Genomic DNA, 13,763 nt, shown 5'->3' on the forward strand with positions numbered 1-13,763 from the left:
TGTGAAAAGGTGAAGGATGCTGGGCGACTGAGTTCAATGGCTCTCCTTTGTCTGTAGAACAAAAGGAGCCATTTGGTCTTATCCTCCATTTTGAATGGGCTGAGTCCCAACAACATGTTCGCATGAGTCACACGGAAACCAAGATGACTGTGCGCTCTCTGTGCCTTTAATCTTCTAATAATGTGCTAGTAATGTTCAGTGTTTAATGAAGAAAGTGAGTCACCTTCAGACAGAGTGAAATGATGACATGTAGTGTTACTGTTGTCTGGTTGTAACCCCTCCTGCCTCAACACTGTAGCTTTTTGTTCAGAAATATTTTAATGTGCCAAACACACTGTCCCTGAGTATGTGTCTGTCTGTGTGTTTCCAGGATACAGACACCCATCACCCACCACAGTAGCAAGGACAGTGAGAATCCTGCACACACTGTTGGCTCTCATCAGTAAACATCTGAAGTGTGACAAGTTTGAGGTCAACACCCAGAGCGTGGCCTACCTGGCTGGTATGTCTCACACTCACTGTCATTTTGTACCAACATCCATCCATCCTGTGTACCATTTACTGAAATCCTGCTTTATGTAATATCATACTTTGAAGAAATATGATAGGGAAAAGTTGAACATAATTAAGATGTGTATTTGTATGCAAGATTTAAAAGCACTAAGTTAGTATTTACCAATAGTGATTTTGTCTTATAGAAGAGAGCCTTTACTGAACAAGCACAGAACAAATGAACTGTTACCTGTTGGCTATGGTAGTTTGGTTGGTTTGAGTCTGTCCTGCTGGCATTCATTATCACAACCTCCCTGTTGTTTGGCGCAGCTCTGCTCACTGTATCTGAGGAGGTTCGGAGTCGCTGCAGCCTCAAACACCGGAAGTCACTGCTGATCTCTGACCTGTCCATGGACCCAGTACCCATGGACACCTACTCCAGTCACATCTCTGATCCCAGCTGCAGGTGAAACAGTCAACAAAGGGCAAAACCAAGATGAAGTAGTCTGATCCATCCACAACAACAGAGACCACACCCTTTCTATTATCTGTATACTTCTGCAGCCGTTCTGTTCCATCCAAATAAGCTTATCACTGTTCACCAGAAGATTTGTTCATCTTTTGTGCAGAGAAGTTAAGTTGATGGATTGAAATGATCTCTGCAGCTTCTCCTGAAGGACAGGGTCCTGGCTACTGCATAAAATAAATAATCTTACTAGTTACTAGTAGTCAAGCTTTTACTAGTCAAATTATTACTAGTCAAGCTGATTATAGATTAAACAGTTAACGCTCTGTCATATTTTAAAGGTCAGGAGGAATCACAATAATAGAGTATCAAGTGGTTCTTGAATAAACTGTCCAGTATTTTGGTTAATGACCAAACAAGACCAATGACACTCCCATCAGCCTCAGCTGTACTTACAGCTTAGAGCTTACGGCTTAGTACAGCTTAAAGTACTACTGTGTCAAATGCTGTGTTCCATTTACATCAGAGGTCAGAGCTCCATGGGCCCAGGCTCACAGAGCTGCTAGTGTGATTATAAACTCTTGGTTGAATGAATCTTCATGGTCCCGGACATAATTTAGTTGCCTTCTAGCAGCCATTTAATTGTTTCGCATTTCTAAGAATTTCAGCCTAAATCTATCAATTCACTTTCTTCTCAGAACTCTACGAGAGACTCAACCATGGGCATCACCTCAGGTTTCAGAACGCTACCTTTCAGCCCATCCCTACCCCACAGTGGGCCAGATAAGCCCACGAACACGCAAGTCCATGAGCCTTGACATGGGTCAGCCCTCACAGGCCAACACCAAGAAGCTCCTGGGTATGATTTATCCTTTAGCCCTGTACATCTTGATCTTTTGTCAGGAGGAGACTGTAAATGTATTTGTTGTGTTTGTCTGTTGGCCAGGCACCAGGAAGAGCTTTGATCATCTCATATCAGACTCCAAAGCACCAAAGAGACCAGAGATGGAGTCGGGTATGACCACCCCTCCCAAGATGAGGCGTGTAGCAGAGAATGACTACGAGATAGGTGAGAGTAAAATCCTGGCATTTCCTGATGGAAGTAATGGAGATATTATATGTAATGCGTCAATGTTGTCATTACAGAGACACAACGAATTGGAAATTCTCACCTTCGTAAAGTGTCTGTATCAGAGTCCAACGTTCTGCTGGATGAGGAGGTGCTGACCGACCCAAAGATCCAGGCTCTGCTGCTCACTGTGCTCGTGAGGAAACACCACAAACCATTGGAACAGGACTGAGAGTAATCTGTTACTTTTTTTGGTCATTGATTCTGTTTCTCTGATTTTCCAGGCCACCCAGGTCAAATACACCACTGATGACTTTGACCAGCGGATTCTGTACGAGTACTTGGCAGAGGCTAGTGTTGTCTTCCCAAAGGTTTTCCCAGTTGTGTAAGTAGCTAACATATGGCCCCTCTCTTGGTTAGGATGTATTCTGAACTGTCAGACTTCTTAAATCACTTTCTTGTCCATCTAGGAATATCTGGAGTTTTAAAGTAGAGATCGTCATGGGTACACTCAGTGTGTGGGAGCAGTCAAAAATATCTTCAGTCTTGTCAGGGATCTGATTGGATCCAAGCAAGCTTTAAAGTCTGTTCACTTTGATTACATGAATGCATGTTATTTCTTGGACCAATATGCTGTTCCAGCAAAGATAATGGCAGCATGCATGGTTAGCCATATTTTACTGAAGCAAATGAAGAACTAGAGCTTTGCGCAACAGATGAACTTAGACATTTATATGAGGTCTGTTGGTTTGATCAAACCCAGAGTCAAAGTCTGCTTTTGTGAAACTCACCTCAGGCCTGATCCCTGTCAGATAAAGGTCTGTTAGTTTGTTTGTTTGTTTTTGAACATGAATATATACAGAAGCTGAGTCTGGTTTTCCTGGGGTTTTCTCCTTTTTTGGGATCTGTGAAGTCTAGGGGTGGGGCGACATCTTGTGCCACGAGATCTCACAATAGTAAAACATGACAATATATCTCATCGAGCTGAAAAGCTGTTAGCCAGACAGTATCCAGCTGACTCTAGTAAAATTAGTATTGAGGATGCCCCCGCCACTTATAAATAATTTGGGTGGCAACATTTTGGATACCTGGTAGAAAAAATAAACAGCGGCAGAGAGACAAATGAGCACTAACAATATGTAAACACTGTCAGAGAATAGAGCCGTACACCACGGATAAAACAAACAGTATGTTTGTTGTTGGTGGTTTTGAAAAAGAACATCACCATATCTTCAGCTGGGCTGTGTAGTTGTAACCATTTCTGAGTTCTGTATCATGCTTGAAGAAAAATTTGGGCAGTATTGAGTAGTACTTTGATTGTTGTTTTCACTTTAAAAAAACAAGATAAATGATAAAAGAAAAATGTAGTTTTATTTATTTTTGCTATTTATGCTGTTTTTATTTTTTATATTCAATTTGTGGAAAGGAGTTCAGTTAGAAGGTCACACACAGCTTCAGTTAGAAGCTGTGTCTGACCTGCAGTGTTTTTGCAGTGTTTTGCATTTTGTGACTTTCAGTCAAATAAAAGACTTTCCAGTCAAATACTTCATCACTGAAGTTTTCTTTAAAATAATGTTAAAATCTCATCTCGTCTCGTTCTCGTGAACCCAATATCATGTATGGGCTTGTCTCGTGAGCTCATCATCACACTCCTAGTGAAGACGTGTAGTCTAATGTGAAGGTTTAGGACAGTGAGCAGCTGAGACTGCTGTTGAGAAGTTGACACAAGGAGACATTATATGGACTTTCTGACTGTTTGTTGGACTTCCTCTGAGTTTGCAGAAGCCACTTTCTGTGCCCTGCTGTGGTTTCAGAAAGTAGCTGTGACCTCTTAGATGTCAGATGATGTATAAATAAATGTATCTGCTGATAGTCAAAATCTAAAAATACACGTGGTACCACAATAGATAAACGTCTCATTTCATCAAAGCCACAGTACAAGCTGTCAGTGAGCTAACTTCATGCTGGACTGTATATATACAGTCTGAAGAGAAGGTGTTTGTATGTGTGTCTCATCCTCAGCCACAACCTGCTGGACTCAAAGATCAACACTGTGTTGTCCATGTGCCAAGACACCAACCTCCTGAACCCTGTCCACGGCATCGTCCAGAGTGTCGTGTACCACGAGGAGTCTCCCCCCCAGTACCAGCCCTCCTATTTACAAAGTAATACACATTGATGTTTCCACAGTCTGTACAGGACCAGAACATTACCTCTGTTTGTACAGGCTGATAATAGGAGGTTATTTAAAGCTGTGAAAGTTAAGTGAAATAGATAACAACTCTATGCTCTTGTAACACCCCCCTTGACACCCCTCCCCTGTTCCTCTCATTTCACAGGCTTTGGCTTTAATGGACTTTGGAGGTTTGCTGGACCCTTCTCTAAGGTACAAGTGATTCTTTGCCCCTGTCATTTTTCTCGTTTGCTCTCAGGCACCACACAGTTGAAATGCAGCTTACTAAGCAATTACATCACACTCCTGCTACCACTCTGCCAATTGGTCTGTTGATATATGAAGCATGGGACACACACACACACACACACACACACCCACACACCCACCCACCCACACACACACACACCCACCCACCCACACACACACACACACACACACACACACACAAACACACACACACACACACACACACACACACACACACACACACACACTGCTCAGATAACAACCTGGTAAACAGGTTGTGTATTTTAATATTAATACACCTGTTAAGGCTTAACAATTCTCTGTTTATTTATTCATTGAACTTTGATTTAAACAGGAGCTTTGTTGAGATACATTAATCACAGTAAACAGTCAGTGTACAACATTCACAAGTAGCACAGCACATCTTAGAATAAGTGTATTATTGTGAACTTGAAGTGTAGAGTGTTTGATTTGTGAAAGAAAATATTTGCAACCTCTGCAACAAAAGTGCTCACACCTGAGGTTCCCAGTTAAGGTGAATTACATAAACAAGGTTATAAAAGAACCTGTGAACACAGTATCCTCAGTTTAATGGATACTATAGTAAAGAGCTGAGTCTGAGTGGGCTACATGAGCAGAAACTCAGAGGATTCACCACAAGAAGTAAAAATGATGATGATTTATACAAACTGTATCGTGTACAAACAGAAATATAAACATGTTGTTTTGTCAGAAGTAGACATGCTGCAAACTAAGATGCATTTAATTAATTGAGATTTTTGACTGATTTATTTGTGAGTAGAACTTTAGTAGAAGCCATTTTTTCACTGAACAAGCATGAATGTTGAATAAACTAAACATATAAACACAGTGTTTGCTAGTTTATATTTAGCATCTCTGATTTAGCAGCTAGCTACTGTATAAACACATGTAGATGTAGTTTTTCCTCTCAGTGAAACCGATCAAATATATTGTGACCAGCAATTTGATTCAAACTGATTCAACACATCTGTGGGCTCAGATGCAGTAGTGTGACTTCAATAGTCCTGCTGTAGTGAGCAGGATTCTAGAAATGATCTGTGCATGTGATGGACGAATGACCAACACAATTTACATTAATTCTAGATGTTTCAACCAAGATTATGCCACAACATGTTTTTTTCAACTACATTTAAGTTACCTGTTATAGGCTAACTTGTAATTTAGCTAATTCCCATGTTAAGTTTCCAACTTCCCAGAATTCCCAGAATTTTGCAACCCTAGACCAAGCTGAATAACAGAACCAGGTACAGTTCTGTGGACTGATGGGACAAAAACCAATCTCTTTCAAAATGATGGAGAGTGGAAATGTGGAGAAAAAAGGGGAACAGCTCATGACCCAAAGCCACCACCTCACCTGTCAGACATGGTGCTGGTTCTAACATTTTCCATCTCCTCTGCTAACCCCACAGCAAACCCAGATACCAGACTATGCCGAGCTGATCGTCAAGTTTCTGGAGGCGTTGATTGACAGCTATCTGCCGGCGGCTGACGAGGAACGAGGGGAGGAGCAGCTGAGGACACCCACCTCCCCCTACCCCCCCACCAGCCAGAGCCAGCTCAGCATCACTGCCAACCTCAACCTGTCCAACTCCATGACCTCATTGGCCACCTCACAGCACTCACCAGGTTAAAGACATGCACACAGACACACACACTCTCTGACTGGTGACATCCACTCCTCACAGTATGCTACAGCATCCCCTGCTGTTTGATATAGAAAAATGCACTTGATGAAATTTCTTTTTTGTCTTGCTTGACATTACTTTACTGATGTCAGCCTGCTACTGTAGGACATAAATAATGTCAGTGTAGTCTGACTGAGGGGAATAACTTAAACATGGAAAATTGTCCTTAGGGGGACAGGTGACAACTCATTTGTTAAAAGTGGTACCTGTATTTTACTCACCAGAACCAGTGTCTAAAGTCCAGTGAATGAGCTTAAATGGTACAAATGTCATGGGAAATTAGGTTATCTGCTTGAGGTGAAAAAAAAAAAAGAAAAAGTTTATCTTACTAAAAACTGAAGACTCATGTAACGGTAGCAGAAAACAGGCCTTTTACAGTGATGAAGAAATTGGTTAACTTCCAGTTTCCTGCAGCAGTGGAAGTAAATTAAGATTTGAGAGTTAATGCAAACAATTCCTACAGATAAACCAACCAAACAAACTGTTACCACACCCTCTGATTCATGAGAAGCATGAGAAACATGAGAAGAACAGAACCAGACAGGCTTCACATGATGGAGGAGCAGCGCAGTCTCCAGACTTTAGTCCATTGAGCTGGTTTGGGATGAACTGGACAAACGGAACACATCTGTGGGAACCTCTGCAATAGTGTTGGGATGAACTTTCTAAATAATGTTTCATTTCCACTTTAGACAGATTGAGAAATTTAGATTCAATTTAGGATTCGATGACTCTTTTATTTAAGAATCTCCAGTTGTGCATTTGTTGTATACTGGAGGTGTTCTAAAAACCTTTGACCTGTAGTGTATCAGCCTCTGAAACACACACTGTCCATGTGTGATTTTTCATAAAGCTCTGACAAACACAGCAAAGCAGAAGTAGAGATACAGTGAACACAGTTAAGAGAACTGGTTCTCTGCAATTCATCTGTTTTGTCATTCTACTAAAACCTCTGCTCTTCTGTTCTTCTGAGGTTCAGAGTGAAGTCAGGGCTTAAAAACAGCTGCTGAACTCAGCTGTTAAATCTGACTCAGTAACGTATGTAAGAAGGCCTGATGGGAAAAAACGGCAATAAAGCACATTAACAAATAAACATTATTTTCAGCTTTGAAGCCATGGTGGCACTGAACTGGATTCAATAATGAGTCTTTTTAAAAGCAACTTTAGATCATACTGGTTCTGCAGCAGGAAAGAACATTTCAAACTTAAATCAATGTTGGGGAAGCTCAGTTCAAAGTAAAAGGTTGAAGGGTGAACTTTATCCATAGACCTGTGACCCACTGAAAATGAACCAGTGGTTCACGTTTAGACCATGAGCCACAAATTGGGAACAGTATATTTAAGGAAAAGTCTGAGGAAACTTTACAGCTCAGATTGAGGTTCTGTCCTGAAATGGTAACCACTTTCAAAGCCGTGTGTTCTCCCTGTGGTTCTCCAGGTGTGGACAAGGAGAATGTCCAGCTGTCGCCCAGCTCTGCTCTGTCCACCGGGGGGCGCACTCGCCACGGTTCAGCCAGTCAGGTCCAGAAGCAGCGCAGTGCCGGCAGCTTCAAGAGACCCAGCATCAAGAAGATCGTCTGATCAGCCAGAGAACACCACCCTCACCCCGACTCTCCTCCTCCTCCTCCTTCTGTCTACCCCTCCCCCAGCCTGCCAGGCCTCATGCTGCACTTCACCTTTTTATTTCCTCCTTCAGCTCGTTGCTTCGGAGGGAGAACAGGTTATTCTCTGTTGTGTGTTGAGGAGGAACTTCACCAACTTGAATTCTGTGCTGCTTGAGATTTTTTCCAAATCTTTAATTTGAACCAGCCTGCCATGAAGGAGCAGCCTCTGTCCAGTTGTTTCTTTTCGATATCTAACTCCTCATCACACTCCTGCAGCGTTCAACCACAGAGAGGGCTGATGGGAATAAGTCTGAACGTGAAGGCTGAGTTTGGTTGAGTTTGAAGAGGAACACGTTTCTTGGCCTTCGTCATGATGATACTCCTGTGTCAGAGAGATGGACCAAATGACAGCAGCAGCAGCAGCAGCAGTGGAGGGGTGTGAACCTGTGGGACAGGACCCACACCTGGTCCTGCTCGGATATGTTGGCTCCACTCTCCCAGTACTGTATATATTTTACATAGACAGATTATGTATAACTAGTCCTTAGTGCTAATTTTGATGTTGACGTTTTCTCCATGGTGTGCCTTTGTCAGGGTTTTTCAATTTATACAATTTGTAAAGTAAAGTCGAACCTTGCTGGGGACAGAGAACAGGTACTAATTATGGAGGCAAGCCGTCCATATCACCACAAGTTCATACAAGCTGCGTCATGACCAGCCTCCAATGATCGTCAGATATACAATCATCCATATACCCTGTTGCCTGAAAGTATTTATCCTGTATAGCTAGATAGTGTGACACAAATCTTGTTCTTTTCAAACACTTTCAGAGGATCGACATGAAGATTACATAACACTAGGGGAAACTCAACAGTGTAAATAGCTCCAAGCTTTTTTCTTTCTTTTCGTTTTTTGTGCAGTTGCTTTTATTAAGCTGTTTTTTTAGTCTGAACTATGTTTTCAGCAGCATAGCATTTTTATTTGTTTACACAGTGATAAGGAAAATTGTGTAATAGGCAATAATCCTCAACTCTCAAACTCCTCTGTCAACCACCAATTTTATTATTTCAGTGAAGGGGAAGAAGACATCACTGTCAGTGTGATGCCTGTTAACATGGAAATGAAGCTCTCATTGCTTACCTCCAATGACCATTAGACTACAACAGAGGCAGTGGACAGTGTGATGTTAAATACCACCACACACAAGCACACACACACACACACTGACACCATGTGATTGACCTCAGCTGTCTTTAAAGGAAACATCCATCCTAAAAAGAAGCTTTGACACTATCATTGGACATCTCACTATAGTGATTAGTAAAACCACTTTTTCTACAGAAGTGTAATATGATTATAGTAATGTTAGAGGCCAGATAAACACGGCTGTTTGTCCAAACTGTAAAATGTTCCTCTCACTTGCAATAATTAAAACCAACTGTAACTGTTGAAAATTTTTAGACAAATATTGGGTGATATATGTCAATTGGATTTTTTAACACACTGTCCCAGTGATTCCCCTGACAGTCAGAACCTGATGGTGGTTGTGATGGGTCACGTCTGCCTGCAGGTTGATCTGATGTACTGAGATGACTGAGGGTCAGCAGCTGCATGGAGAGTGGAGACACACTGATGGTTTGTTGTAGAAATAGTCACATGGTTTGTAGTGAACAGGTACACATGTTGCCATAGACTGGGATTGTTTGGTTGAGCGGGTGCACCACCCTCCATCTACTCCTCAGCTGGGGTCCGTTGGTTAAAATGCATCTATCCTGCCTTAACATCTATGCATGGCAAGAGTTGAGTATTGTTGTGCAGCTATTTTTGTCTGAGCAACGTCTCCACATGTCTGCTGCTCAGTCTCACATCATTTTTTTATGTGTTGGTGTCACCATAAGGAGATGGATGTGAATCAGTTTACTACAGATTTAGTTTTTCTTGTTTTGCAGTCAACTGAGGAGATGTGTTATTTTCCTCCGTCCATGCAGTTCATTCAGTCAACACATAATCACTAGATGAATGCCATAGAAAGGGATATTTTCATCAGAGACGGCCTTAGAAACAATATTTTGTAGTTCAGCCTTAAAGAACAGTATAAAGGGAAGAATGGGTTTCATACAATAAAAACTAAAGTGACTGGTCCTGTTGAAACTGTGGAAGCCGACTGTAGCAGCTGAATCCCGACTCTTCTTGTTGCCCTCCATCTCTTAGAGATTCACTCTTAACAAACCAAGAAACTGCTGAAAATTCAGTGGACCCTGGCAAATTGATGCATTGATGTAAAACGTGAAGACAAACATTTTTGTACTTGTTCTTCACACTCAAAGGTGGAGCAAAAAGCCTCCTGTCACAGAGACATGATGAATTTGACTAATGGGGACAACAGCACACACTTCTTAACAGCCTCTCCTCTGAGGTGTTGGTGGTGTAGTTCAAACCTTGCCTGTTTTCACACCTCAGTACACCTGGTCAGTCACTTTAATAAAGTGTGTGTAACTGTTAGATTGTCTGAAAAGGTAGATTTAGATTGGAGGTTCAAACACATTCTGAGGCCTTCAGCTACTGAAGTTATTGAACAAATAAATGAAACATGTCAAAGTCCACAACCAGTTCACATCATGTTTTCCAAACTTTCTTTTAACTTGAACACAAAGAGCTAGAGCACACTGGCCAGCTGAGTTGTTACCTGATGGAACATTAACCCTCATGTAAATAGGCATAACCCTCATTCTGAGTTGAGCATGGAGTCACGTTATCTTTAAACTATTAAAAGTCACATTTTATGACAGTTCTGTCAGTGTCTGTGAAGGTCCAGGCTGGAGGTCAGGACTGCTGAAGCTATAAAGCTCTACATTTGTGCAGATTTCAGTTCCACAGCTCAGTTTCATTCCATAGAAATATCTCATCGTAGAACTTTATCCATCGTCTCTCATCACCACTCTCACCACTTTTCTTGAAGCTACACTTCCTGATTTCCTTCAAACATGTGTCCGCAAACCCTGAATAACACAATCAGTGAGTGTACCTTTAACAAAAAACAACCAGGAAAAATCTGAAGGCAAGCTTTATTTGAGCACCGTGTTAGCAGATCACCATTGTTTCCAGGTTTTAGTTTGACTTGTGTGTGAATGGAAATATTAAGGATTATGTATCCATAACCTCTTAAACAAGTGGTTGACTTGCACTAATTTAAAAACAGTCATAGGTTTGTAAAGATGAAAAACCTCAAAGTGTGGCATGTTTTAATTGATGTTATGCAAAATCTAATGTCTGTAGAGTATTAGTCTGAGTTTTGTTTTTAATGCAGTATGTGTGACAATTGTAAATACTTTGTGTACAATTTGAGATGGTATATTTACTACACTGTACATACATGTGATATTGTATCATTTTGTTTTTGTAAAGCAGTTAGTTTCTGTATAATAATATACAAATTGAACTATTCCAGTGTTAGTAATAAAATGTTTTGCTCTCCAATGTTTGTATCTGTGTGATAACACAAACCTGTTTTCATATCACAATACCTAAAAGTTAAATTTATCAAGACATTATTTCTTTATGATGGTTAAATATGTCAAAAAAAAAAAATTCAAACATCACATTTCATCACTGTGTAGAGTGAAATGTTGTTTTTGTTTAGATCTGCAGTGGTTTTTGACTAGCACCACCTCCAAAGAGGGAAAAGATCATTTTGAAAATGAGTGGTAGTAGTGGTGAATCCAAACAATCAGTCTAATACCAGAAGTCATTACTTCTCAGTTTTAATCAATCTTCAACCTCTATTTCAAAGGAACACAACAGGACAACATCTAGGTCTAAATGAAGGAAAAATAGGATAAGTGCAATGACCGATTAGCAAAGATGCAAAGAGGAGAAAACAAACATATATTAACTAGGAGTTGATATAATGAGCAATATGATGAACTGGGCAATGGTGAGCAAACACTTATGCATTGTATGACTATTCTACTAATGGATATGAAGATTTCTACAAATAAAATGTGAGAATAAAGGTATTATTTTGACATCAACTCACTCATGAGCAGGAAAGAGGGTGGCTCTATTTCTTGATCTGAATTCCAAAACAATTGCTGTTGTCGGGAACCTTTCATGACATCTTTGGGTGGATCATCCCTGAGGCGTTTAGGCTGCATACAACAGGTTCTACTCTCAGCTGCCTCAGCTTTAGAAGTCTGCCAGTAGACATTCCTCCTTTGGCACTGGCCAAAGGCAGTCTTTTGCAGCTGTACAGCCAGTGAGTGTTTGACAGGTTTATGGTGGAATAATGCACTAATTACTGTACTTTATTAGAAAGCTGTAGACCAGATTGGCAGTGGCCAGATGGCACAAAAACCCTAAACAAAACCATCAATGTAAAAATGTGGTAATGATTAAAAAGGTTATTTAAAATATCTGAAAGGTATAGGATTTAGGTACAGGATTTTGCTAAAAACAGTTTTTGCTGGTTATAACCAGCAACTGACAAATCCTGCATATGCAGATGTGCCTTAAAACACCTTTAAGGTGCGCTTGTGGTGTTATTTGATGTTGATTTAGCTGGTATTAGGCCTTGGCACACCTGTGAGAAACGTTAAACTGAAAGTCAGGAGGTAACCTAAACCTGCGTTGACGCCTATTACTGTATCAGGGGTTGACCAAGCCTATATTAAGTGTTGCCTGGGAGCCTTGGCCTGAGAGACAATTTTCTTGAATAGGCTGTCAACAGAGCCTGTGTCTATATTTGTGGGCTCCCCTCAGTTCTGTTCAAGTGATGTGTACGTTGTAGCTGTTGAAAAATGTGGGTGCCTACCTCTGTATGTGTTACAACCTCCTTTTTCCAATGGGTACAACCCAGGCCAGACAATCAAAAACAGCCTAGATGTACAGTACTGTGCAAAAGGCACTTGAGATGATTTTACACTTATCCTTCATCTGTACCACCAGAGAGGTGTCTGATCTGTCCCAGATTAATTCTGCAGCAGGACAGCAAGTCCAAACATACAGTCAGCATCATAAAGAACTATCCTCAGAGAGAAGAAGAACAAGGAATCCTGCAACAGATGGTCTGACCTCCCCACCACAGAGCCCTGATCTCAACATCATGAAGTCAGTCTGAAATTACATAAAGAGACAGAAGACACTGAGACAGCCTGTATCCACAGAAGAACTGAGGTAACTTCTCTAAGTTACTGCAACAAATGACCTAAGTACAGGAGTACCGAGGAAAATTGGACCTGTTTTAAAGGCAAAGGGGGGAAGAGGGGGCAGGTCATAGGAAATACTGATCTGATTTAGGTTTTTTCTGTTTACTGCACTTTACATGAGGTTAACTGATGAATATAAATTAATGGGATTATTTTTGACATTGTAACTCAAATTCAGTATTTGTTTCTCATCAAAAATTTTAGATTACATAAAGGAATGGAAGTTGTTCTTAACCTTTAAATTTATTGTTTCTTTGACTAATTTTCTCTGAGTTATGTGTAGTAAAAAATAACAGGTTGATAAAAACACTTTTGTGTGTGGTGTCACTCTACAACTTGTAATTTATGTATTTTTGTTATTTAAAATCTTTCATTTTATTTTCACACCAATTTGTAAGTCCAAACAACTTCTAAAATGTGTACATAATGAATATTTTGTATGCTGGTCATTGAGCTTATTACTGTATTACATCTTAACATTAAACATTTAAGTTGTACTGTATCACAAATTTAGGTTTTGTCTCCACTCAGCAAATTTTAAGTTACAAAAAGAAATGCAAGTGGTATTCAACCTTTCAATGTAATGTTCCTTTGACTAATTTTTACTTAATTATGTGTAGTAAAAATAACTGGTTATTGGCAGTTTTATATTCAGACAGTAAAACATTTTTGTGTTCAACAAAACCCTATAACTCTTGTTGTGATTTTGTGTGTGGTGAGCACAAATCCATCATTTTATTGAACAAGAAAGTTACTACGACTGTCATATGAACAAAGGC

The 13,763-nt window shown here is 40.4% G+C and overlaps 1 protein-coding gene across 3 annotated transcripts in view; it reads left to right on the forward strand.

The window, feature by feature from the left end:
* nf1a (neurofibromin 1a) overlaps positions 1 to 11,257 on the forward strand; it is a 113,384-nt gene extending 102,127 nt beyond the window's left edge. For all 3 annotated transcript variants that reach the window (XM_018700425.2, XM_018700417.2, XM_018700433.2), the window contains 10 exons: positions 371 to 502; positions 823 to 958; positions 1,657 to 1,817; positions 1,905 to 2,027; positions 2,105 to 2,223; positions 2,312 to 2,412; positions 4,050 to 4,192; positions 4,367 to 4,413; positions 5,901 to 6,117; positions 7,615 to 11,257. In XM_018700425.2, coding sequence (XP_018555941.1) covers positions 371 to 502; positions 823 to 958; positions 1,657 to 1,817; positions 1,905 to 2,027; positions 2,105 to 2,223; positions 2,312 to 2,412; positions 4,050 to 4,192; positions 4,367 to 4,413; positions 5,901 to 6,117; positions 7,615 to 7,757 — 1,322 coding nt within the window. In that variant the 3' untranslated portion in view covers positions 7,758 to 11,257. The remainder of the gene's footprint in view (positions 1 to 370; positions 503 to 822; positions 959 to 1,656; positions 1,818 to 1,904; positions 2,028 to 2,104; positions 2,224 to 2,311; positions 2,413 to 4,049; positions 4,193 to 4,366; positions 4,414 to 5,900; positions 6,118 to 7,614) is intronic.
* Positions 11,258 to 13,763: the final 2,506 nt, after the last annotated feature.

This window comes from Lates calcarifer, linkage group LG21 (genome assembly GCF_001640805.2).
Source record: "Lates calcarifer isolate ASB-BC8 linkage group LG21, TLL_Latcal_v3, whole genome shotgun sequence".
NCBI classification, from domain to species: Eukaryota; Metazoa; Chordata; class Actinopteri; family Centropomidae; genus Lates; species Lates calcarifer.